The 27,299-nt window shown below is 43.2% G+C and overlaps 1 protein-coding gene across 4 annotated transcripts; it reads right to left on the bottom strand.

The window, feature by feature from the left end:
• Positions 1-1,586: 1,586 nt before the first annotated feature.
• Positions 1,587-26,794, bottom strand: TAMM41 (TAM41 mitochondrial translocator assembly and maintenance homolog). 4 transcript variants are annotated; one of them, XR_013340711.1, is made up of 10 exons: positions 26,618-26,794; positions 25,409-25,588; positions 24,040-24,132; positions 21,575-21,725; positions 19,320-19,465; positions 17,111-17,276; positions 15,046-15,108; positions 8,596-8,693; positions 4,817-6,554; positions 1,587-3,268 (listed from the first exon to the last, which is right to left on the bottom strand). XR_013340711.1 is itself a non-coding variant. In XM_021530461.3 (9 exons), exons 1-8 carry the CDS (start codon positions 26,753-26,755, stop codon positions 8,617-8,619), a joined length of 1,014 nt encoding a protein of 337 aa, XP_021386136.1. In that variant the 5' UTR covers positions 26,756-26,794; the 3' UTR covers positions 4,540-6,554; positions 8,596-8,616. The 4 variants fall into 4 exon arrangements, 3 of the variants coding, with proteins under 3 accessions (XP_021386136.1, XP_021386135.1, XP_021386138.1); XM_021530461.3 differs by lacking the exon at positions 1,587-3,268 and having other exon boundaries at positions 4,540-6,554; XM_021530460.3 differs by lacking the exons at positions 1,587-3,268; positions 4,817-6,554 and having other exon boundaries at positions 7,476-8,693.
• Positions 26,795-27,299: the final 505 nt, after the last annotated feature.

Raw genomic sequence — 27,299 nt, 5'->3', positions numbered from 1 at the left:
TGGGATGCCACCCCTGTTCCAAATGTACATTAATCACCAAAAGTTAAGCACATTATTCACAAAGTATGGCAAATGCAACAGAATGTTTAACCCCTGCATGAGGGAGCTGGGATTGTGGCTGGCTGTGGATCTCAGCTGCCTCAGGACCACATTTTAAGACTTCTTTTTTTGTTTTGTAGAGGCAGGAAAGTCCTGAAACCAGAGGGCAAAACCCCATATTCTAGCAAATTGCAGTCTGCAGGGAGCTCCCATGGCGAAATCTCTCTAAAAAGATATTCAGGGGTGATCTTATCACTCTACAGCTCCTGAAAGGTGGCTGTGCTCAGGTGGGGTTGGGGTCTTTCTCCAGGCAGCACTGACAGAACCAGACACAATCTTAAGATGTGCCAAGGGAAATTTAAGCTGAATGTTAGGAAAAATGATAAAGTTCTGGAATGGCTGCCCAGGGAGGTGGTGGAGTCACCATTCCTGGATGTGTTTAACAAAGCCTGGATGTGGCACTGGGTGCCAGGTTGAGTTGAGGTGCTGGGGCTGGGTTGGACTCAATAAACTTGGGAGGTCTCTTCCAACCTGGTCATTCTGGGAATTCTGTGAATTCTGTAATCCTACAGCCCCACATCAAGCATGAATCTGTAATTCCTATTGGAATTGCCTGACATCAGTTTCATGACCAAACAATTAAAGTAAGCATTGCCATCGCAGTAAGAGTTGGTTAAAAATGCCTTGGGCGAGTTTCTGCCTCCACATGGCCCCAGCAGTGGCATCCCTCACTTTTGGGACAGACTACAGCATTCCCTGCCACAGGACCCCAGGGGACCCAAACCTGTCCTGCTGAACTATTTCTGAGGGATTTCAGTGATTTCTAAGAGCAGCAGCAGGGAGCAAGGGTTGTGTGGCTTCAATCAACAGTGCAAGTGTAGAGCTGCAAAAAGCCCCGTTTTCCTTAGCTGCCCATCTAAGGAAGGAATTTGCCAGCTGGCATCACCACATGTAAGAAAAATGAATTTACTGAAGTTCTGCCAGCTTCTTACTGCCATCCCATTTTGGTTTTCAAACAGCAACAATACAGATACTTCTTTTCCATCAGCCAGGAATGCCTGAAGTTCCCTGGAGTCTGCAGGGAAGCTTAGTGAGGACCAAACTCTGCACAAAGATGATGCAGTTGGTGCCAAAAGCAAACATTTTCTCCATTATTTGTCACAGGTTTAATGAGGCATGGCAGTGCTTTGCCATCTCTGTCAGTGCAATTACAGTGCATGCTTCCATCTATCCACACCTTCTTTCATAAAACAGGTTAATTTTACACCAAGTGACAGCAGCTTTTAAAATCAATCTCAAAGCACGTTTTAGTACACACAAATTACGTGGCCTCAGAAGCAAACATCTTTTAGCAATGAAAAACTACTAAACTCTGAATCTGAAACTCTTCCTTGCTAAAATCCACATTCAGCTGCACTGCAGCTCAAAGCTGCTAAAAACACACCCAAAATTTGATTTAATTTTTTTGAAGATAGTTTATTATTCATTACACCACAATGTGTTAAATTGCAGTAATTCCAGCCAGACAAGTTGATCCAAACTGTGAGTTGATGGAGATGGTTATTTATTACCTGCTTCAAGACAAAGCTTGCCCTCTTCATAATTGTCTGCCCCATCTTCCAAGGGAAGATGAAAAGAGACAGAATAATTTCAGTTGGAGCAGGGTCAGAACAGCAGCATCATCTTCAAGCAAACAATGAGATATTTTCAGACTCACACAGAACATGAACACAACTAACTCTGCTCTTTCAGAACATTTAACCACAGGTACTTTTGCTTGCTTTTTTCTAGAAAAGATTTTACCCCATGGAGGTTCCCATAAGATGAAGACAGACAAGATAACTGAAAAAAATTAAATACATAAGGAGTGTCAGATTAACAAATTAAAAGCAACCTCTGACCACAACCCACTGGCTTTAATTTGTTAAAGTTTTGTTAAACACTGGTAAAAAGACCACTGATAGTTCACAGCAGAACTCCAAATGGCAAATTTAGTGTAAAGGAAAGGTCAGTACAGTCAATGATCCCCAGCTGAAGGTTAAATATGCAGAGTAACCTCTTCATTATGCACTTTTTCCTTATGCAGTAAACATCCACATAACAGATTTCACTCCCTATTTGATTTGCATCCTGTCTCACACAGGACCAGATGAACTTCAGTTCAAGTGGGATCATTAAAATCAAATCCAGGTTGCAGCTAAGGATGAGATGAAAAATTATTTTCAGAGTTTCCACATCAATTCATGATAAGCTACACAATTTCCACATTTGCAGGCTGTAAGAAAAGGCTCTTCAGTCACCAGGATTTTTTCTAAACCAAAGCCACCAGCAGCAGGTCACTGGAGAAAAGGAACTGGGCACCAAATGGTGTCCAAAGCCCTTTGGAATATCCATCTATCAGCTAAGGATGCACATGGAATCACTCTGGAAGAACCAAGCTCAGTCACATCTGCTGGATGCAAACACCCACCCTGTTCCTGGGGCCCGCTCTGCAGCTCTGACAGCTTGATCTGGCTAATTCCTGAGGACCTGGGACTCTTCCTGACTGGGCTTTCTGGACAAAGGTCAGCCATCTTCTCAGGACAAGGGGACTCTCTCCTCAGCTTTCCAGGTGTGCCCTTTCCAGGTTTTTTTCCCCAGTTGGCTCATGGTGGGGTTGGGCTCTGCTCCCAGGGACAGGACAAGAGGAAAAGGCTTCAGGCTGTGCCAGGGCAGGCTCAGGGTGGGCACCAGCAGGAATTTCCCCATGGAAAGGGTGCTCAGGAATTGGAACTGCCCAGGGGGCTTTGGAGTAGCCATCCCTGGAGATGTCCAAGGAATTCCTGAATGTGGCACTCCTGGGCTGGGGACAAGGTGGGGATTGGGCACAGCCTGGACTCAGTGGTTTGGGAGAGCTTTGTCAACCTGAATTATCCTCTGATTCTCTAATAAAAATAACACACCAGTTTTCAATTCTATACTGGAAAGGGAATCCTGCTAAATTAGTCACAGATAAACAACAGAGGAGACATTCTTTAAACAACAAAAACATAAAGCAAAATAAACCAATCCTTGCTTTAAAAGCAGCTGTGTGAATACAACCCTTAAATATAGTCCACTTAAAAATGCTGTAAGAACTAAAAGTGCAGTGATGGATTTCATCATCTACTGTTATCTGCAGGGAACTCACCTTCAAACTGCCAAAGTGCTGCTGACTCAGTCTCCCCCTTGGCAAGAATCTCAGGCAGGCCTGCAGGGACAGAGTTAACAGGGGTGTGCAGGATGAGCACAAGCTCACCCAACCCCAGACTTGGGAGGCAATGAGGGGAAAGAAACAGAAAAAAAAAATTGTCTAGAATTTCTTGTGCAAATAATTTGGTTTTAAAAAGCTTTGCTCTGGGCTGTAAAGCCAAAGCACAGTGACAGCATCATGAGGCAGACATTGGGAGCTGCTCTGTGGCAGCCCTTCTTGAAGCATCCTAGGAAAGGAAAAACTTCTTGGCTCTCACTGCTGTACAGAGAGTGAGCCAGACCCTTCACCACTGCTGAGAGCAAGACAACTTGAGGATGGCAATATTAAAAGAAAAAACCAAAACCACAAACGAAACAAAAAAAAACAAAACACTGAATGCTCCCCTCCCATGCTTCACTCTGAATTTTAAAATAGGTTTGGAGAAGCTTGGGCAGGAGGCAGAGATTAAGCAAATAATCACTGTGTGGGAACACAAGCTTTCAAATTTACCAAGTGCACTGTGGAGCTAAAGAGATCCCATGTAGAGAAGTAATACAAATTAATTCAATAATGAGATGTTTTACTATTTACTTGGCTTATTTAATTCACTAGGGGAAGTATCTTAACTACCAGGTTCAGGGCTTTTAAAGAAGGTATCACTACAACAAAGGGAAATGAAGGAACCAAAACACAGAGTGTTTGTTCTTGGTCAGTTTTTGCTGTTTTGCTTTAAAAGACATTGTGGCTGCAAACTCAAGATCAAATTTAGTAAAATTTAAAATGGGGAAGAACCCTCTATACCCACTACACTTGCAGAGATTTTCAGTCTGTGCTTGCAGCTGCAAGACCTTTCATTTCTCAGAAAAAAATGTGTATAACCATCCAAACAGTCCCACCACTACTGGAAAGGACTTGCCAGAATACCAGATTATGTAGGCAAAAATTGCATGGAAGTTCTTAGACTAAAGAGGTGAATAAAATATTTGGAATTTGCATGAATTATTTCAGAATGTATAGTGTGAAGCTTCCTGTTCATGCAGTAAAACTCAATCCATTTCTAAACATTTCTGATTGAAGCAGGCTTAGTAAGAGGTTAAAACATGCAGGAGTAAAGTGATTACTGACTCTCCCTAAGGCAGTCGTTAAGTTCAGGATCAGTTAGCAACTGTGGTGAAGATTTTTATCTAGAAAAACAGGTAAATAAGGTCACTGCAAAACTTTGTGAAATCACAGTACCAAACTGACAGAGCAACTATTGAGTCAAACAAAAAAGCAGAGCAGAAAATAGCTATACGGAGAAAATAGCTATAATGTCTCTTGTTACTGCAGTAGGGAATACAAAGAAAATTCATTTTCTACAGACTATGTGGCCAGCAGAATGACTTTGAAAATGAAGAATACTTTGTCCTCTCCCAACACCTTACCCAGGAAAAACCATCCGGCACACACTGCCCTGATATTCTGACCTTCAGAGCATATTTCAACTTCAATTCTATTTTTAAATTAATTGCTGGGAAAAGGCATGAGTCACAACCCTGCTTGGATCCCCCTGCACTGGACACTCACCAAGGGCTGTGTTCATTCTGAGCTTTCCCAGGCCAGAGCAGGCTCCTGCTTTAGCACCTCAGAGTGAAGAACAAGGTTCAGCTCCCTCAGCCACCCAGCAATCCTGGCCTGTGTCCATCTTGATCTTCCCAATTTTGGCACAGCTGTTTGTTGCACTTCCCAATTTTGGCACAGCTGTTTGTTGCAAACACCAGGAAGCTCAGGGATGCTGCAAAGTGTTTCTGCCAGGAAGGGATCCCAGCTCAGCTGCTCATGGGCACCTTCCTTGTGCTCAGTGACTCTCATCTGCTGACAGTGAAGGTCAACAAAACCTAAAGAGAAGCCTCAGGGAAGCACAGGTGAGAAATGCAGGCTCTGCACCTACAGATAGATACAGCTGGAATTTGGAGGGTCCCACAGTCAGGCACCTGGTGAAACTCCCTGTTCCAGCACTTGGAAAAGGGGAAACGTGCAAGCAAGGAGGAACATGCCATACATGTGCTGATGGAGGTCAGCAGCCTGTGTGGTTCAGCTTTGTGCCCTCCCCAAACTGAGCAGCCAAATGATTATGTAGGCAGTCACATTTTTGATTTCCCCTTCTTCCTGTGTCATCCAGTTCATTCCCTCTGGAGCAGGAGGCTGTTCCACACTCCTCTGGCACTGTGGATCTCAGAGGCAGTGAGGCCCATGCTGCTGACTCACCTACACAAACCCTCAGCAGTTTGATTGGGTCCAGGCTCTTCATTACAAAGAAGCCTTTTCAGACATCAGAAATAAATCATCTGCCTGGTTGCCTTTAATGAAAGCTCTGCTACACAGGAAAAAGGAGGAGGGAACATGAAACAATATCCATGGTGGAACAGCCAAGCCAGAAAAGAGGGATGTCTGAAGAACAGAATGAAAGACTTCAGAATTAAGTCAAGAAGAGAAACAATAAAGTATGGAAATGGAGCAGGAAGGTATAAACAGGAAAGTTACAAATGGAATGAAAGGCTGAAGTGACTTTTTTTGGTGAAAGAACAACCACACCTCATTAGCACAAAGAGGCAGTAACATATTCCCATGTCCCGCTTCCCGTGCAACAATCCCCGGTTATTTTAGTGGATTACAGCTGTAAGAGCAAAAGAAATCATTTCCACACAACTGGTGGGAACTTCAAAAGCAGCTAACAAGGCTGAAATCAATCTCTCTTCTCTTAAAAGTTTTACATAGCAAAGCTCTGTAACAACTGCCCCAAGTACTCTCTTAACAATGGTGAGGAGTTCACAACGAGCTGCTCAGGGCTATGATTCATTCGTGGCTCTCTGCCAGAAAAATAAATACATTCAAGACCAGTGGCCCCAAGGGGAGAGGTAGGCCACTCTTAAAAAGCACAAGATGAATGATTTACAGAGCAGAATCGAGTTTTCAGCCCATATGGATGAGGAGGAAGGACGTTTTTACATCTCCCAAAGATTTAGTGCACAGACTTGGACACTGGCAGTGCAACAACAGATGGAGGGAACCGGGAACTATCGAGCTGGGATTTGCAAAACTCACTCCAAAGAGCAAGAAATGACTTCTTATATTGCTGTACACAGAGTTCATAAAGCCAAACCAAGCCTTGCAGTGGGTATCCAGCAACACAAGCCAAACACAGGCAGCTCAAGTTCCAGGAAGTGCAGTAAAGTCCCACCTGTGCAGGGACAGAGGGATCCTCTGGCAGAGTGACAGTGACAAACAGCTCCGAGCCGGGCAGGGCCTGACCCACAGGCAGCTGCTGCACATAAAAAAAGTTAATTAGCTGCTAAACAGCCAGCAGTACTTCACTTTTTATTCCTCCTCCCCACAAGAACATTATTTCTGGGATAAATGGTCAGGCAGCAAGGTGCAGGATGGAGCCTGGGGTTCCACTGTGGGAGTGAGGCCAGCTCATCTCACACCAGACTGATTTGTCACTGCCCTCTAATGTTCTGAACCACCACTTCAGTGGCCAGCACCTTCAGAAACACCAAACCCCCTTCCTTTCAAGTGTATCTGTAACATTCAGAATATTCTCTTTAACGTTACTGCAAAGGGCTTTTACAAGAAAGCTGCTTTGAAATGCTAGCAACTGCATTTCATTATTAAAAAATTCCAGATTTACCTGGAAGTGGCTTAAATCCCCTAGTTCCATTTTTTATAATAAACACTTTACAAACTGGGACTTTGGCCTCTTACTAATAGGGCCAGAGAATGCCAGGGCCATACAAACATTCTTTGCCCCCATAAAAAGGTTGTAGCATCAGCAAAGGGACATTTGAGGGTATTTGTTTTACACATTCTATCACCAATGGATAATGCAAAGTGTGAGGAACCTGCCTCAGACCTTAGAAAGTTTCCCAATTATTTATTTCCTATTTCACAATAATTATTTCCCGAGTCTGGATTAAAATTTCAAATTCAAATACTTTTAAATAATCAATATTTAAAAGTTTCCCTGGGATTAAACCAAGTCCCTGTGATTGAGTCCTATTACATACAACAATGTATTTTCTATTTTCTGTCTTAAATTTATGCTCTGAACTTCTCCCTGGAAGCAATTACCAGACAACTTCACTGCAATAATTTCTTTTTTGAAGCAAGATCTCTAAATCAAATGTACCTTGAGAGATGGCCCTGATGATCACATAATACATAAGGAAAAAACCAAACATACTGATCAGGAAAGATACATTTTATTTCCTTTCTTTACCATTAAATTATTTGTATCATTGACATTTTCACAAGGAAAACAAAATCTTAGCTGAGTATATTTCTATAAAGGAAAATTTCCCAAATTAGCAAGCCCACCTGAGTCAGTGTGAAAAATATTCAATTTACAAAAGATCCTTCCAACTTATTGCACCAGACATGGATACTGCTAGCAATGCCCACTTTTTTTATTGCATGATTAATGTAACAACTCCAATTCTCTTTAGTTTAGCAAAGTTAAAGAGAGTTCAAGTTTCATCTTTGTGGGCAGTATTTTAAGGGGAAAAAAAAAAGATAATCAAAGAATTAACCAACCTGTGCTTTTGTTCATAATATTTCAAATTTTCAAGTGTTTAGATGGAATCTTCTGCCAAACAACAAATATTGCATAAATCTGCCCAAAGAGATCCCTGGAATTCTGATTTCCTTCCAACTCTGGCCCTTGTGACAATGCCCATGAATTGGGCACTTTTCATCTCAGCCTCACAAGAGGAACACACCATTTTATTATTATTATTAAATATCCTTATTTGTTAATATTATTAAATATCCCTATTAAAGGATGTGACACCTGCCAAGCTGCTCTTTTCCCTCTCCCCCAGTGAAAGTCACTGTGGCAGTTTTTGGGATTCAAGATGCCACAGGGAGCATCCTCAGAGGAATTCCAAGGATGAACCTGTTAGGGCAGGAATGTCAGAGGGCAGTTTCATATCTACTGAAAACTCAATGAATTATCCAGTTCTGTAAACCCCTCAAAGAACTACATTTGGGATACTGATCATTTTGAGACTCTGAGGGTACTTTGGGAAGTAAAGCTACCAACACATAGAAGATTAGTCACTTTGGGTTTTAATCCATCTTTTTTACTTAGAGTTCTTCAAAATACACAGGAAAATTCATTTCAGTATTTACAGAGTATAATTCCTTTGCCCTATTGCCAACAAACCTCCCAGTAAAAAAGTCCCTATTTCATTAAGAAAATTGGGCATGTAAATCATCAGAACAGACATCTTGAATACACTGTAACCTTCTCAAGTATGCAAAGTCACATCTGCAAAATATTTAGAGAAAAAGTACTATTTATTTACCCATACACAGTATGTAAAGACTCAAGATGTCTTCTTTAACCCTCCCTTTGTCATCTTAAATAATTTCTTCAAACTGTAAATAACAGATTTCTTTGCCCCTAAAAAAGAAGGAAAAAGAGAAAAAAGATCAACATTTAGCAAGGCTGACTCAGCGAGAAGGTGCTTAGTGCATTAAATGAAGGCTTTCCCTGGGGGAACGACAGCCTAATCCTGCAGGCAGACATGCAAATAACCTTTCTGTCACAGTCAGAACACAGTAAATAATGCCACCAAAAACACTTTTAATGCTATCAAAGCAGAGCATATAGTGCAGAATTCTGGTAAATACCAAGCCATGGCATACAATAAAGGCAGACATTTCAATTTTCAGAGGTCCAGCAGCAGTTGTTGCCTCCAAGCATTTATGAGTTTTAGATATGATGGACTAAGGATGACTCCCACAAAATTTGTAAAATTGATCCTTGGAGTTAAACAGTTTCTGAAGTTCTAGCAGAGACAAACCTTCTCTTACAGACCTAGAGCAAAAAACCCACAACCTTTTGCTGCGTTTAGACACAGAGTATTTGTAAATTTAAAAACAAAACACTCTTAGTCTTTGCATTTCAGGGGGGCTCTGAGATCCCAGCCAGTGCAGCTACTTGCTTTTCCTTTTTTGTTTTAAAAAAATCACCCCAAACCAAACAAATTAACCCAAAACAGAGTCACTGCTCAGATTACAGCACAGTCTAATCACACCCTTCGAAATTCAGAACTGAAAAGGCAACTTTTTAGTGCTGCAGAAAAAGCTCTAATTTTGACACATGCACAGATTAAAGGTGTACTAGATTACATTTACTACATTCTTTCCTATGTTTACTGAACTGAACACCTGACAAGACTAAAAATACACAAGGAATTTAGCCAAAAGTCACAGCTCAGAACACAAGGAACACAAGGAAAGATTTGCAACAAACAAGGATCGTCAACACAAGTTTAGCCATGTGCTGCACTGGATTTCCTAAATATTTCTGGGGGTGAGTGGGAGGGACATCATAATATCTGATTTGGAAAGACCTCAAAAAAAAAAAAGGAAAGTGAAAGAAAGAAATCTATTAAAGATATAATATTTTAAGTGATAGATGCATTCAAATTCATGTTGCAAGAAGACAAATTAGTTGGCAGCAAGAAGGAAAAGTACACACTCATTTCTGAAGGAAAGTAGCAGAGTAAGAAAGCCTCTGATAACAAAGACTGCAGAAAATCAGGTCTGCACTTCTCATGTCTCCAACTGCAATTTAAATAAACTCGACTTCTCCTTTGGTAGGAGAGAATCTATACATGTATTTTGAACGGACAAACCCATGTGCATCCCATATGCAGGCTCCAAATTTTCCATCCTTACTAGGTTTTTGCAAAAGCAAGCACACTAATGAAGTCATGACAGGTTTTGCTTTGCAGCATCTCAAATAACATATAAATAACCATGTAAATCCTAAAGTGGCTGACAAATCTGCATGGAGATTGCACAAAGAGCAACAAATCCTGCAGCAGCACAAAGCCAGGCTGAGCTTGGGGCACAGCACAAATGACAGAAGTTAAAATTACGGAAGTGTGGCTGGGAAAATGCCCAAACTGCAGGAGACAGCCCCTCTGAGAGAGGAACTGCTGCCCTGCCATTCCAATGAACTCCAGGTGCTTCTGGAAGTGCAGTGCAGCATGTGGCATATCCACTGCAGCACAGCTGCTGCAGGACTGCAGGGAATGGTGCAGGCACTGCATTCTGCAGGGAGAGACTGCTGCTCTCAGCCTGCACACACACACTGCTGCTCCCAGCCTGCACACACACACTGCTGCTCTCATCCTGCACACACACACTGCTGCTCCCAGCCTGCACACAAACACACACACTGCTGCTCTCATCCTGCACACACACGCTGCTGCTCTCATCCTGCACACACACACGTTGCTGCTCCCATCCTGCACACACACGCTGCTGCTCCCAGCCTGCACACACACGCTGCTGCTCCCAGCCTGCACACACACGCTGCTGCTCCCAGCCTGCACACACACGCTGCTGCTCCCAGCCTGCACACACACGCTGCTGCTCCCAGCCTGCACACACACGCTGCTGCTCCCAGCCTGCACACACACGCTGCTGCTCCCAGCCTGCACACACACGCTGCTGCTCCCAGCCTGCACACACACGCTGCTGCTCTCATCCTGCACACACACGCTGCTGCTCTCATCCTGCACACACACGTTGCTGCTTTCATCCTGCACACACACACACTGCTGCTCTCATCCTGCACACACACACTGCTGCTCCCAGCCTGCACACACACACTGCTGCTCCCAGCCTGCACACACACACTGCTGCTCCCAGCCTGCACACACACACTGCTGCTCCCAGCCTGCACACACACACTGCTGCTCTCATTCTGCACACACACACTGCTGCTCCCAGCCTGCACACACACACTGCTGCTCCCATCCTGCACACACACACGCTGCTGCTCTCATCCTGCACACACACGCTGCTGCTCTCATCCTGCACACACACACTGCTGCTCCCAGCCTGCACACACACGCTGCTGCTCCCAGCCTGCACACACACGCTGCTGCTCCCAGCCTGCACACACACGCTGCTGCTCCCAGCCTGCACACACACGCTGCTGCTCTCATCCTGCACACACACGCTGCTGCTCTCATCCTGCACACACACGTTGCTGCTTTCATCCTGCACACACACACACTGCTGCTCTCATCCTGCACACACACACTGCTGCTCCCAGCCTGCACACACACACTGCTGCTCCCAGCCTGCACACACACACTGCTGCTCCCAGCCTGCACACACACACTGCTGCTCCCAGCCTGCACACACACACTGCTGCTCTCATTCTGCACACACACACTGCTGCTCCCAGCCTGCACACACACACTGCTGCTCCCATCCTGCACACACACACTGCTGCTCCCAGCCTGCACACACACACTGCTGCTCCCAGCCTGCACACACACACTGCTGCTCCCAGCCTGCACACACACACACACACACTGCTGCTCCCATCCTGCACACACACACGCTGCTGCTCTCATCCTGCACACACACGCTGCTGCTCTCATCCTGCACACACACACTGCTGCTCCCAGCCTGCACACACACACTGCTGCTCCCAGCCTGCACACACACACTGCTGCTCTCATTCTGCACACACACACTGCTGCTCTCATCCTGCACACACACACACTGCTGCTCTCATCCTGCACACACACACTGCTGCTCCCAGCCTGCACACACACACTGCTGCTCTCATTCTGCACACACACACTGCTGCTCCCAGCCTGCACACACACACTGCTGCTCCCAGCCTGCACACACACACTGCTGCTCCCAGCCTGCACACACACACTGCTGCTCTCATCCTGCACACACACACTGCTGCTCCCAGCCTGCACACCTGCCCATCGTTCTGGTCCCTCTGAACTCCACCCAGGGCACAGAAGGAGCTGCTGGCCCCGCTTCCCCAGCGCAGGTTTGTCCACCCAGCTCAGCTGCTCCCCAAAGCAGCCTCGGGCTGATGAATCACAGCTGCAGGAAAAGTTAATTGCTGTAATTACATCTCTCTCTCAGAATCCGAAGCACTTGGACCACATGAAAAAAGTCTTTTACTGCAGCTCACAATCTGTGACTCGGTGGTTCCACCTCCCCTTTAGTTTTTTTCACTCTAGGACACAGAACAAAGCCGTGATGCACATGGGACCGAGCCCACAGCGTTTGTGTAAACACAACCCGTTTCTGGTTTCACTTAAGGATCCACGCTGAGCTTTTTGCAAGTGCTCTAAGACAGGGTTTTTGGTGCTGTAAGACAGGGTTTGGCTGGGAGTCCCCAAAGTGTCCTGCTAGATTTGCCTGGCTGCAGTGTCCTGAATTTCCTTTGGATGGATGGACAGCTGTCATGCGGAGGAAATAATTATGTATTTGTAGTGTGGCATGCACAGATATATGCGTGTTTACAGATATTTACAGTGAAGCCAGCAGTTATCTGATCAGGCAGCTGAAGAGAGTAGTTATCACAAAACCAGAATATTTGATATGCAAACCTTAAAAAAAATATCCTTGAAAACAAATGCTATTCAGAACATTTGGCTAACTTAAAAGTATATTGAACAAATGAAACTTGCTACTTAAAAAAAATATTTGAATGAGTGAAAACAAATAATATTTAGAACATTTGTGCTAACTTAAAAGTATCTTGGGGCAATTGATGATTTAACCTGTAAGACTGTATTTATAGAAAACTTTTCAAAGCTTGCAGCATTGCTTGAGTAAAATATAAAAAGAAGGAAGCTTCAGAGGAGCTAAATATAAGAGTTGCAGAGTGAGTTCCCAAAGCTCAGGCAGGCTCTGGCTATGTGGGAAAACAAATCAAACCCTGGTGCCATCTCTAATGGGAAACAGAGAGGCAACCTCACCACAGCCTCAAAGAAATACACAAGGCACATTTTCAAAAACTAAATAGGGCATTTAACAACAAACAAAAACACAGAGCTGGGGCTCCACTTGAAAAACAAATTGACAGAGAAAGATGAGAAAAGTTATCTTAAACGGGTTGAAATTCCTTCTTGTGCTCCTTGCCAGTAATGTTCATACCCAGCATGGCAAATCAGCACAGCTATTGCTAATTTACCATTTAATTTAGAAATGCTGGACATCGCACTGCCATGCTGTGGACCAGAGTAGGCATCTCACCTTTGCTGGTGTACTTAAGATAAAACAATCAGCTAAAGAAAACAGATGCGTCCTCTAGAACACTCCAAAAAGAGTGATGGCCAGCTAATGAAAATGTTCTTTTGCAAGCAAAGTATTTGTACAGTTATTAGGAACAGCAATAATAAGTCAAAACTTAATGGAACCACAGATTTCATGATTGTCTTTCATAATTATTTTAAGCTACTACTCCTGACAGAAACACTGCAGAAAGTCAGAGCCTTATATTTTTCCTAAAGTCTCTACTAGAAAGTGTGAAAATAGGTCTTAGGGGAACAGAATATTAGAATAGATTTGGAAAAGGAATAAAGAAAGAAATGCAGCATCCTTGGGACTGAATGTAAAGCTCCATACTTTCCTGTAAAACACATTCCTTCCTGAGTCAAGCAAATATTTCCATGCAGGAGCAACATTCCTGTTTTCTCTGTGTAAATTCTGTATCCTATGAACATGGAGAGCCTCAAGAGATGGCACAGCCAGGAATGTTGCCCCAGTGATGCATTTTCAATTAAGAAACCATGACCGGGAGAAAATCTTTATTAGAAGATACTGACAGATTTAATATAAACTCAGTCATAAGTGTTTGGAGACAAATATTAAAAAAAAAAAGGGCAAAAGGTTTTTGCTAATTAACTCTAGAGCCATGGACACCATCCCTCCTCAATTCCAGGGCAGATCACACAAACATCACACCTCAAAAATACTGAGGTGACATCCCTGAGCACGTAAATTTCACACCTGAATTCTGTCACTAATGGTTTTGACCAGATTCTGGCAGAGAAGTGTAAATACATTAAGAAAAAAAAAACAAAAACAAAAAACAAACTTCCTCCCCCCCGAAAAAAACCTAAATCATGCAAAAAAAAAAGAAAAATCTACGCCCCCAAGCCTCCTTGCTCAAATTTGGCTTGTGCTGGAGGCAAATGCCCAAAATTGTTTTGCTCTACCTAAATCAATTCACAAAAATATGTTTCCACTACAAAAACCACTAGTAGAAAATAGTTTTTAAATACAACTCTACATAACTGATTAGACAGAAACTACAGTTTGTTTGAAAGAGAAAAAAGCCACTGTATATAAAGCAAAAAGCAGTTAAGACCGAGGGAAATAGAGACATTTCCCAAATAAGTGATTTCAGGTGCACAAGGCAGAAACCCTGATAAAAATGCCAAGGGCTACTCAGAGATCCATGAGGACCCCCCAAAGTGCCAGTGCCAGGAGAGGTTGCAGTGACTCACACAGGGAGCTACGGAGCCCTAGAGGAGATTTGCTGCCCATCAGAACAGGAGGAACAGAGCACAAATAATCCCCACAGCTTAACCACTTCTGTTCTGCTCCTGCACTTACCCAGCTCTGCCCCACAGGTAGAGAGAATAACTCAAATTCAACAGGAATAACACTGTTTTTAACCCCTCCCTTCCAATTATTTTGCTCCACAAAATTTCCTCTGGACAGATCCAGAGGCAGAGACAATGAAAGCTGATGTTGTTGTTTGGTATTTTAAGAGTCACACAGACTCCAGTCCCTTTCAGCATTTCATAATTTTGCAAGAAAGCCTCTGCTTTAAATGCTTTTGTTTTCTGGGGACTTTTAGCGAAATACACAAAAAATTTCTTCTTTAAACTCCTGTAAACAAGACAGTAGTTTTTTCTGTGTGAAATCAGAAGGCTCACGTTGATAGAAATCCCACACATTCTTACCAGCTGTCAGGATGGTTTTAGCACTCTGCACTATACTGGAGGATCTCACAATTCCTGAAATGCCTGCAGAGGGAAAAGCACACAGATGTTACTCATCTCAGCACTTGTGTGGGGATTTTTTTTCCCCTCCACCATGCAAGTTAAATATTGTTCCAGTTATACAATCAAGCTAGCCTGAAAGTAAAACATACATTGCGAAAAATTGGGTTTGCTCTGCTTTTTCATACTAATTAAAAGTATTCTCCAAACTATTTTAATTTCTTTTATATGTAACATACAGAAGAAAATCCATACCAATATTAAAACAGACAACAAGCAGTAGGAATTGATCAAATCCATTTATTTAGTGCTCCCATTATCTCTCTACTGAGATGATTAATCACAGAGGATTCAGAGTTGTTTCATCTAAGTGCTGGTAAATTAACATTCTAGAGCAGAACAAATGATACTCCCTGTTTACTTCAACATAAAATTGGGATTTGGCACTTGTCTGATCAAGCAGAGATACCTCTATTGTGCAGCTCTTCCCTGGCTTTTCTAAATTACAGCTTTTGGAGATAAGGCTTGATTACCACTTTGCACTGTGACACATTCAGCTGTCATTGTCCAGGGGTTCGTAATAGAACAGTTTAAAAAATCTTACATTTTTTTCAGAACTATTAAGTTCTACTTGTTCTAACACATATAAAAGCACTGATATGTATGCTTTTATTTAAAATTACTCACATTACTAAATACTTGAAAAAAATGCAGAAATGCAGCAGTCTCAGAGCTATTTTTCCAAATTGACACCCTGCATTGACCCATAAGATATAATTTCAAATATTTTTAAATCCTGCTTACATATTGAAGAACAAAGCATAATCCATGTATAAGTAAGGATACAATATTCTACCGGACAATCATTAGAGGGGTAGGAATAGGGAAGGGAAAGGAAGAAATTGTTTTGATGTAGCAAAATATCTTGGGACAATGCAATTCAGCTTGAGTAGTCAGCTCTGTCTTGTAGGATTCCCAAATGGCTTGGCCTGGCCCTTACCCAGATTGATTAATTAGGAAAATGCTGTGGCCACAAAAGTGGAAGAGTATCTTGATGTGTTCTCCTAAGAGTTTAAAGTGCCTGGGAAGATGTGTCCAGTTTGCTGCTGCACTGCTGCTCCCTGTCCAGCCACAGCTACAACACCTGCAGAGCTCTGAGTGCAGCTCAACCACTGCTCCCTGCTCCCAGACCAGCTTTTAGCCCTTTACTGGCTGAGACCAGCCCAAGAAAGAAGCTGAACTCCTCCATGTCCAGGTGCAGCTCATCCCATGCTGCCCATGGAGACCTGCAGCACCCAGGAACTTTATTTCCCCAACAGAAATCAGGCTGAGAGCTTCCTCAGCTCCCTGGTTAGTGTCTAGTGACTCACAGGTTTATTGGGAATTTTTGCTGTGCTCAGAGAGCTTGCAAAATTTACTACCTGGAACAGAAAATGTGCCAGGTTCTTCAAATGCATAAAGGACCCCAAGTATTAAACTTTTTCATTTTCCTGCAGCGTGGCAGAACATTGGTGTCTGCAGCATCAGCTTTAACTTGCTCATATGACATAATGTTGCCTCAGAGCAGTTGTGCTGATGAGAAGCACCTCAGCCTTTTCCCTCTAAGCGGGAGCTCTGTGCCAGGGCTCACATGTCTGGGCTAACCACGATGACTGCCAAGGGAAATGTCAGCAAGTCAGAAAATTACCTCAGCCTTGCAATCTATGACTGGGAGGATATAAAGCTCAGTATTTTGATGAAGTTTGCCTGAAGATGGAAGCACCAGAGTTAGGTGATCTAAGCAGGCTGCACTATTATCCATTAAATTCTGCCTCTTTTCCAAAACACATCTTTCTGTATCCCTAGGAGTGCTATTGATAATATTTCAGATAACCTGTCTGCAGTCAAATCCAAACGCAGGCTTTCAGGAATGTATTTCATGATTAATCTCCCTCTCTTTAACCCACCTGAAATAGAAGAACATATACAATAGAATTGTGTATCTATCATGCCTTAAAGGAGATTACAGACATTGCTCCAGACCTACCTTGATGCACCAGAAATCCACAGTCAGGGTCATGGGCAACTTGCAGTAAAATTTCTTCCACGTCTCTGTTCTTTCCAGGAGGGTTTACTATAGCAGTTATCTTTTGTTGCAGAGTCTTTGGCAAAGCCATAAGTTGTGTAAATTGACCTTCTGGACTTTTATCAATCTAAATGTTATAAAAGTAAGACATTAAAAACAGACATTAAAAACATTCAGTTCTCTCTTTTTTTTCCTAAGAAGTCAGAAAATTGACCTCTGATAAATACCTCACAGAACCTGATCCATTTCACTAGAAAAGCCCCTTGACAATGCTAATAAAAGCTTTCCAAGCACGGGGAAATGCAGCATCTCAGTTTCCAACTTGAAGAATGACTCAGTGCAAGGGTTTTTATTCAAAGGAAGACACACATGATCTTGCTGTGTCTGCAAGTAAATTTTCATTGAAATTGTATAATTTCTGTTGTATCCAATTTCCTTTGGTAACATAAGTACAGGACAATAAAAAAAAGCTCCCAGAAGACCCTTCAGCTGAGTTTCTTCTGCCTGAATATAATCAAACTACAGACACACACATTCAAGTTTAGCCTGAAAACCATTTTCTCTGCTTTAAACTCCAAAGCACATCTGGTTTGTATAATTTGAAGAAAACACTCATCCCACATTTTGCAATCTAAATCAGAAATCCAGCGAGCCTTTTTTGAATACAATGATACCAACATGCAAGCCTGGACAGATTTCTCCAAAATGCAATGCACAATGGGGCAGAGCTCTCCAAAGGAGGAAAATCTGAAGAGCTCCATTCCTCCCACACAAGGTTTTAGCCACTTCATGGAGCCATCAGGCAGGAGCCTGGTTGCCCTCTCCACTCCCTTTTGTCAGCGTAGAGAAAATGATCTCCAGATGAGTCAGCCACAACTGCAGAGGCACTGTCAGGAGTGGCTCTGAGCACTGTGTGGGAGGAATCCATGCCTCAAGCAGAGCTCAGAGCTGGGCTCTGCCCCCCTTGCTTCTGAGGGACCCCGGAAAAAGGAATTTTCTCTGTAGTTCTGCATCTCCTGGAGAAGGGGGGGTCTATTCTGTTAACTGCATCCCCAACAGCACTCAGCCACCTCAGGCTGGGCAGTAACTGCCAATAACCACAGGAAGGTGTGAGTAATAAAGTATTAAACACTTTGTTGATTAAATGTCCTCATTTTGCTGTTGATTTGAAGCAGTCTTGATGACTGTTATGGGATTGTGGAGAGATTTATTATGCAGCAATAAATTTGCAGTATGCTACCAGGATTTGTTTAAAGGAATTTTTTTCTTGAAGGAAGTGTAACTAATTATTTCCCAAATTCATTTAAATATTGCTTCCACCAAACTGTTCAGAAGCAATAAGAAAACACGGAGACAGCTGCAGGATAATACAGGTTTGCCTGTGTTTTACCCCAAAGCATTGCAGTGAAACTGATTACAGTACTCAAGCCTGCAGTTAAATGAATTTCTAACAAAAACACATCCTAAAAGGTGGCATTTGGGAGAGAATTACCAAGGTTTGAGGATAAAGAGATGCCCATATCCATGAGACAAGTGGTGCTATTTGAGGTTTATATCACACTTGAATATTCACACACGGACATGCAGATTACAAAAGGGAAAAATTGCTACTGACTGGCATCTCTCCCCTAACTGTAATGTTACACCAGAAAGATGGAATTCAAGATACTGGTCACTCTGGATTTCCCAAAAAGCTAAGGGAAAATGGTTTTGTATGGGTATTAATTCCAGAATTTCACTTGGGTTTAGTCAGGTAATCTTCAAAGATAGAATTTGAGGTGTTTTTGTGAGATGCAGTTTTAATTGTAGAAAGTTGCACCTCTGAGTTACAGCCTCATCTCTCTAACACAAACCATCTGTTTATTCCTCACTTCCTAGTCTGTTATTCCCATGTGGAAGCCATTAGAACACACATTTTACAATGATCTGCTCTGGTTCCCTTGCTGGAGTCTATTCTGTGCTCAGAGAAAATGAGCAGTAGTTCCTCCATATGAAAAACCTGGCATTTAAGGCGAGTCTGCTGGTTGCAGAATTAACTAAAGAACAGAAACATAACAAACAGCAAGCACAGAGACTACAACTGCTCTCCTGGTGCATTGCATAATTCCTGCCTGCTGTCAGTGATGAAGCACTTGCTTGTTTTAAAGCTGTTTAGAAGGAGAATACTTGCCTCGAGCCTTCCCAGATGGTGCTTGTACACCACTTGAGGGCAGTCCTGGAGTATAGTACTGTACAGCTTCTGGAAATGGGCAATGTTGGGTTTCACTATGTTCTGCACTTTGAATTTGTCTTCTCCTATTATCATTCTGAAATCACCTAGGCAGGAAAAGAGAGAGTTAAAACATTAGGAAAACCCCAAAAAACGAAGGAGAATGTAATAGAAATCAACATAGTACAGAGCTGCCATCTAAAACTCTATTCTCCAATATTGTGTATGCCAATATAATCCACAATAATAATCTTTTAAGAGTCAAAAAAACTATTCAAACACCTTCAAGCACAGAAAAAATGTCCTTGAAGGCAAAGGTTAAGTGGCCTCTGATAAAATGTCATCAGCCTATGTGTCTATATCTTCACTGGGAAGCAAAATAATTCCAGCTGTCAAGTAACAGTAACAGTCTGCACTATACCTCAATTGCTCACTCCTCATACTTTGTATCCAGAAGCCAATGAGCTAACATTTTCCAATTTGAAAGGTAATAATTTGCATTGTTTCCACACTCCAAGTGCAGTACCTGGAGTTCAGCTAACAGCAGTCACGGTAAGATCCCTGGATCACTCTTCTGTTTAGCCATATATTGTGTTAGTAGTTTCAAAAAGCAATTCCTTTTAACACCACTGTTACATTACTGGCCTTTACACTTTCTTTTCAGATACATGACTGAGAAGTTTCAAATAGAATAAATGAAAAGCCAGTGAGTTTATATGAAAGCATTCCACTCCTCTCCTAGGTACCAGCCTGGCTGCTTGCTGGGTTTCCAGCCAGGAGTTGGATGCTCAGTGTAGCTTGTATCAACAACCAAAATTCTGAATCAATTCCTTTTCCCACTTCCCACATTCAGGAGATAAATGTTGTTGAAAGGTGCCAACTTGCTAGCCTTCCTTAGTTTATTTCAGTTTATGCCAAGCCACAAAACAAACACTTCGCATATAAATGGTACTGACTCAGTGCTCTCAAAAAATGCAGGAAAAAATAAAAGATAAACATTCTTTAAATTAAAGCATTAACAACTCTTTTCAGCAGTCTCCAAGGAGACTGATTAGAGTAACACATAAAATCAATTTTGTCTACTAGTACAGCTTCTGAAAGACTTAACAAAATGGCAGCAAAATATCCACAAGCCACCTTTTTGTTGTACATTCCCAGATGGGAGCTGTGTTGCTTCAGCTTTGTTCACACAGCACAGCCAGTCTCAGCATTTTCCTGACTTTTGTTTAATTGCACTGTTTCAAAGAGTATAAAAAAATTATCTTGGTCACTAGTGCTCAGCAAGAATCCAGTGCCAGTGTGGGCAGGTTTCAGGTGGGCAGATAAGCAGTGAACATTTCTGGCTGGCAATCCCACTGTCAGCACCCTCTTCCTGATGCTTTAAAACAGGCAACACTTCAGGAGAGAACTGCTCTGGAAAAGTGAGCTGCAATCTGAACTGCCCTGAGAAGTGTTACATAAAACAGTGACACTCCTCAGAACAGCCAAACTTAGACCCTCCTATGCTTCCCTTAAAAGCCAAAATTGTATTTCTGAGTGAGCCAAGGAAGTGCTGTGTAAAGTACAACTCCAACCAAACTCTGTCACAGTAATTCCAATAAGGATGTCAACATTTAAAAAGCAGTGCTGAGTTAAATTGTAACAATTACATCTTATATTGAAAACCATTTGCAGTAGTTTGTTCAATATTTTTCCTTACAAATTTCTTAAAAAAAAAACAAACTCAACAAATACAAACCAGGAGTGTTAAATGTAAATCAAAGAATCATAATCAAGATCTTTAAGTTAACTATATAGGAACCTTAAACACAGCACACACAAAAAGAGATGACAAGGTATGAGTCAGACTATCAGATGACTCAACATTGCACTGAGTGGAAAGATTTTTTTTTTCCCCCCAAGGTTTTGAAACATTCCACCAAAATACAGTCCATGCAAACAGGAGAGAACCCCCACTATTTCATCATATCGAATCACTCACACTTAGCTGCTCATAAACCAAGCAGGTACAGGCAGCACTGCTGGTGCAGCTACACCTATTTCCTGTGAATAAACCCAATTACTGGAGATATTATGTAACCACCATTCAGAGAGAATTCTTGGTGCATGCAGCAGTGCTGGCCCAAAGCAAGAAGGGAGATGATTAATCACACATGAGACTCCAACTGTGCTCCAACTGCAGCTCTTCTCAGCCACTTCAGACCCCCCACACTCACCAGAGTAGGAGAGTCCAGCAATCTGCAGGTAAAGGTCCTCTTCAGAGAAGCTCTCTGGCAGCATGAGGAAGGCTGCTGTCACTGCACTCTTCAGGTTGCTGACAAGAGCAGCTTGCAGCCTGCTGTTCTCATTCTGGGCCAGGATTTTCACCTGGAAAAGCAGAGCCATTTGGAACCAAGACTTCAGCAAAGTGCTACTGAAGCTGGAGCTAGAAATGTTATTTTTCATGCCAGATTGAGTAAGAAATTAATTTAAGAGTAGATCTTTCTAGCATGGTACAACAAGTACTAGAGTATCCCCACCATGTGAGAGAAAGGAACATGTTTTTAAGAATTAACACTCTGCTAGAAAAAGCTGTTTTCAAACACACAGGTTTGGAAGTGCTACATGCACCAGACATGAGCTAATCTCTGAGGAGCTAGTCACCTTTTCATACTTGTAAATTTAAGATTAATCAGAACAGGAAATATGAATGCATCAACAGAAATACTTCACATGTGATTGTGCAATAGGAAAAAAGGCTATACTAAAAGAGAACAGAACACCAGACAGAGTTAAATTTTCTTATTCATCTTCATTCCTTTTTTTTTTTTAATAGAGGACTGACCTATCAAATGCTTCAAGTAGTTTCTCAGATAGGGGTTGTCCTAGAAGAAGCAGGGCTTTATTTTTGCACTTTGCATGAGCAGTATGTGAACTCGAGGGGATCACTTACCCAGGAGGAACAGATCACTTGAATGCCTCTACCTGCCACAAGAAGTGTTTACTTTTAGGAAACACTGAAAGTGTTCAAGACCGACTAGAGAATCCAATCACTTAGGATATGGAAACATACTGGAATAAAAAGCAGATCTTTGGTGAGAACTGAAGATAGAAACACACTGGCAAATGAAGGGAAGCTGGTTTAGGAGATGGATAACTGCGCACTTCCAGAAACAACTCCCCTAGAAATCCCTGCTTGGTGTGAATTTATCTTTCTCATGTGTTCTGGTTAAGCAATTCTGTCCTGCTTATAAAAGGCAGCTTTTTAATATTTGTCTGCTCTACAACATCTTTTTGAACAAAGGTACCCCCCTTGATTTTTCTCCAATCTCATCAAGCAATTCACTTAGATGTACATTCCTAACTTGATGCTACAGGGAAATCTAAGGGAAGTCAGACCAGAGAAATCTGTGGCACCCCAAGCAGTCACACAGGTGACTGCAATACCTTAGGTTTGCCATGGAAACATCAGCAAGTTATGGACCTGTTAAGGACACCACAGTTAGAGCCTTTTAAAACATGAAACTCAGCAGAGATGAGTTTCATGGAAGACACCAGCCTTGCCTTAGAGAAGCAAAAGGAATAACCTCCTCCTTTTCTAAAACCCCTCCTAATACAAAGCAGGATTTTTTTGAAAGAAAATAATACAGCAGGCTTCAAAATCAGAATGCCTGAAACACTGATAGCATTTATGAACAAATTTTCAATGGTTTAGAGAGCTGCAAATCTCCCAGGAAGTCTGAGTGCAATGGTTATCACCCTGGTAAAACATGAATGTTGATTCTTGGGCTAAATCTGACAGAGCTCCCACAGTTAAGGAGGCTTTTTCACAGTACAGAGAATTTATATTCACTGTACCATGTCACAAATCAAAGCAGCAGCAAATGCAGTTCCACTGAAAACAGCTATTCACTATTCAGTGTTGATGTGACATCCAGAACTCTCCCTTCAGTTATCTTTCTCAATGGATTAAGTTTCATCCTTTACAAAGATAACAGCTGCTCTAACCTGGATCATGCTGTAGTGCATCTCTGGAGATAAAGCCAGCAGTCTGAGACAATCTATTCAAACTTTCACTCCAAGTTTTTTAGCTAAAAGCATAATTAACTTCTCTTCCAAGACCTGAAGAAATTTCTCCTCTAATTCTCCCCCTCCCCTCATAACAATTTTTCCCTTAGCACTGCTGCCATCTGCTGAAAGCAAACTGAGGCAGGCACGAGGGGGAAAGTAAAGATTATTTTTTATGGTCCATTATAGAGGAGAAAAACCAACATGCAGAACCCATGTTTCATTCAGTTATGAACCAGACAGTAACTGCACAGCAAAGCTGTTTTCATCTTTAAAGATTTCAATTCTTTAGCTGTGTTAAATTTTGGGCACCCCTATAATCTGTTATAAAAGGCAGATAATACATTTAACATTAAAGGGACTTGGCATTAATAGTTATTCAAGATTTACTACAGGCAGAAAACTGTTATTAATACACTCACCTTTAGGGTTCTTTTTCCAGAGAACATCATGAGGAACTACATTTCACCTCCTCTCTGAGAGATTATCCCTCTGGGGCTACACCCCTAAATCAGGGCAGATTATTTGAGCAGCACTGCTGCACAGATCCCTCACAGATAAAGTTCAAACTCTAACTGATTCTTTTCCAGCCCTGTAATTTCCTGCATTTCCAGAGAGAAAACTGAGCAGTTACCGGCTTTTGGAGGCGCCCAGCCACATAGAGAGTTTTCCAGTGCAACAAATCTTCAATCAGGGCATCAGTGCTAATTACTCCATATTTTATCATCTGGAAAAAACAAAGCAAAATAGAGGCTTTTGAAGAGAACTATCCTTGCACTGTTTTCCCTATATGGAACTTACTACTTGCTATAACTGTTCTTAATCCTAAGGCACACATACCTCCAATAAAAACTAGAAAACATTTTTATGTTTTAATTAACACACGAGGTAAAAGAAAAACCTCCTATTTCCATTCCAACTTCTGCAGGGAAAGAATGGAATGCCTGAAAAACTAAGTTGTCTTCTAGAATCAAGGTTGCAACAAAGTAAGCAGCCAAATATTAAAATAGCTGGAATAATGCACATTATCCTTTATGATATTAAAAAACCTCAAGCAATAGCTTGTCAGAGACTTAAATTACAACCTCCAGACACTTACGTATCCTGTTATTGGGAGGTAGGGTGTGTATCAGGGAGTTTTTTCTTTTGCTCTTTGATGTTAAGAAAAAAATGTGATTTTCCAGCTTATTTTAGGTAACTGGAAAAAAACATGGGACTTTCCACAGTTTGTTTCCAATCTGCAATACCTGAATTTCCAAAGATTATCACACAGCAAGGCAGGCAGCTCCAGAATTTCTGGATACCAAAGGACCACAGCCTTTGATATGACTGAGTCATTAGAACATAAGACCAGGGCATAAAGAGCCAAGAACACAATGTCATGGCAAACACCACTGGTCCTCCAAATGAAATCACAAATCCCTTTTTACATCACACAGATAAGGCTTAAACCCCAAAATATCATGCAGGGACAAGAACATCAAGACTGACAGTGTTTCCCTCACTTCTCCCTACCAAACACAGAGGTGCAGGAACAGGACTGCTGGACAAGAACCACTCACCAGAATTACTGATTACCCCCAAGCATCACAGGTCAGGATATGAGACAACACAAATGTCAATTGCAAACTGCTGTTGTAACTTGCATTTTATATCAAACAGCCCACTTTGCTGCTACTACATGGTCAACTGCTGAAATGAAGCACCACCAAAACTGGCAGACAGAAAGCAATAATGAATATAAATGCAGTTCCTGAAATGCTTTAGCTCTAAGTTCCAAACACTGTTCACATTTCTAAGGTGCAAGACAGGCTGCTCTGTTTGCTTTTTAATTAAAATGCTGTTAGTGAAGCAGTTTGATACATAAATATTGAAGATACTACGAGTTAATCTACAATTACAATCTGCAATATTTGCTTCCTGAAATCTGCTTTAAGCTAATCATTTTAATACTTCACAGACATAAATATTTGACTCAATTCACTCAGACTGCTTGTACTTACCCTGCCATTGCATGGCACTAAGGTGTTGTAGTAAATTCCTGCTCCATATCTCTGTATGGTACTTATCTTTTTGGGCCCAAAAAATTTAAGGAAGGAATAATGATTCCTGTTCTTTAACAAGTTCATCATATGCCAGGTCACAACGTCATCAACAGCAAACACGAAGTCCAGCATATTTGTCTGAGGATAACAAGAGGAGGGGTGGGGTTTAAATGACAAGAAGAAACTATGTTATCATAACAATTTAAGATATATACACAGTATCAAACTTCAAACTAAGTATTTTTCATGAGTAAGAAAATAAAAGTAGAACCCAAACCACAAGTATTAATGTCAGATACAGTTCAGAGGTTCCAGTGAAGTTGTATGTTTATTGTCAAGTATATCAGACAGTCCAAAATTTTCCTGTCCTGGTCAAGACCAAACTTCAACCCTCTAAAACAGGGGAGCAGGTGTGAGATCTTCACCAGCCTAATTCACAGCTCAGTGGAACAGCTTACAGCACTAATGAACAGCACGTTTTGGCCATGAATGGGGGAATGTGGGCAGCTAAAAGCGCCACTCCACTCGAGAGCTGGCAGCAAGGAACTGCATTTCTAGAATTCCTTTGTAGTGTATTCCTTTTGTCAACAAAACCTAAAAAATAAAAATAAACATTACTTCCAAGTTGGCCCTCAGAAGATGAGGAAGCCCCCAGACTGCCATTTCACTACGGCAATATATTTGAAATTCCCCTCATTCAGCGCACAGCAGTCGGACAAGCTGTAGTAACTCTCCCAGAGCGGTGGAAAACAACCTGAGGCGCAGTCGATACACACGGTGCTGAGAGGGACCCCGGGCCCAGCGCCGGGACCGCCGCAGCCGAGAGCCCGGCCCGGCCACCCGCCCCGCTCTTCCCGCGGGGATGGGGGTCTGGTGGGGGTCTGGTGGGGATCTGGTGGGGGTCTGGTGGGGGTCTGGTGGGGGTCTGGTGGGGATCTGGTGGGGGTCTGGTGGGGGTCTGGTGGGGATCTGGTGGGGGTCTGGTGGGGGTCTGGTGGGGATCTGGTGGGGGTCTGGTGGGGATCTGGTGGGGGTCTGGTGGGGATCTGGTGGGGGTCTGGTGGGGATCTGGTGGGGGTCTGGTGGGGTCTCTGCCCCTGCCGCTCACACGCCGCAGGGCCGGAGGCGGACCCGGTACGCGGAACGCCGCGGGGCCCGAGCGCTCACCTCGCCGTATTCGGCCGAGGCCCCCGCCTGCCGGAACACCCCGGAGCCGTAGGCGAAGGCCAGGCTGAGCTCCTGCGGGAAATGAGCCAGGACCCGGCGGAACTTCACGGCCGAGCTGGACAGCACGGGCAGCGCCATGGCCGCGGCCCCGGGCCCGCCCGGCCCGGCGCTCCCGCCCACCCGCGGCGGCAGCGGAGCCCGCGCCGCGCTGCGCCCCCTGCAGCCCGGCGTGGGCATGGCGGGCTGGGCTGGGCTCCGCGGGCTGGGCTGGGCTGGCCGGGCGGCCCTGGCAGGGACTCGCTCCGCGGCCCCGGGTGCTCAGTGTCCCCTCAGTGCTAAGTGTCCCCTCAGCGCTCAGTGTCCCCTCAGCGCTCAGTGTCCCCTCAGTGTCCCCTCAGTGCTAAGTGTCCCCTCAGCGCTCAGCGTCCGCTCAGTGTCCCCTCAGTGCTAAGTGTCCCCTCAGCGCTCAGTGTCCCCTCAGTGTCCCCTCAGTGCTAAGTGTCCCCTCAGCGCTCAGTGTCCCCTCGGCGCTCAGCATCCCCTCGGCGCTCAGCGTCCCTTCGGTGCTCCCCTCAGTGTCCCCTCGGTGCTCAGTGTCCCCTTAGCGCTCAGTGTCCCCTCGGTGCTCAGCGTCCTCTCAGTGCTCAGCGTCCTCTCAGTGCTTAGTGTCCCCTCAGCGCTC

Source organism: Lonchura striata, chromosome 12 (assembly GCF_046129695.1).
Source record: "Lonchura striata isolate bLonStr1 chromosome 12, bLonStr1.mat, whole genome shotgun sequence".
NCBI classification, from domain to species: domain Eukaryota; kingdom Metazoa; phylum Chordata; class Aves; order Passeriformes; family Estrildidae; genus Lonchura; species Lonchura striata.
This window is presented reverse-complemented; position numbering and strand designations above follow the sequence as displayed.

Coding starts and splice junctions, on each gene's coding strand:
- TAMM41 (XM_021530461.3), bottom strand. CDS start 26,755: ATGGCGCTGCCCGTGCTGTCCAGCTCGGCCGTGAAGTTCCGCCGGGTC. Junction 15,109..17,110: donor TGGATTTCTGGTGCATCAAG/GTAGGTCTGGAG, acceptor TTCCCTCTGCAG/GCATTTCAGGAATTGTGAGA. Junction 8,694..15,045: donor TAAAACCATCCTGACAGCTG/GTAAGAATGTGT, acceptor CTTCTTTTTTAG/GGGCAAAGAAATCTGTTATT.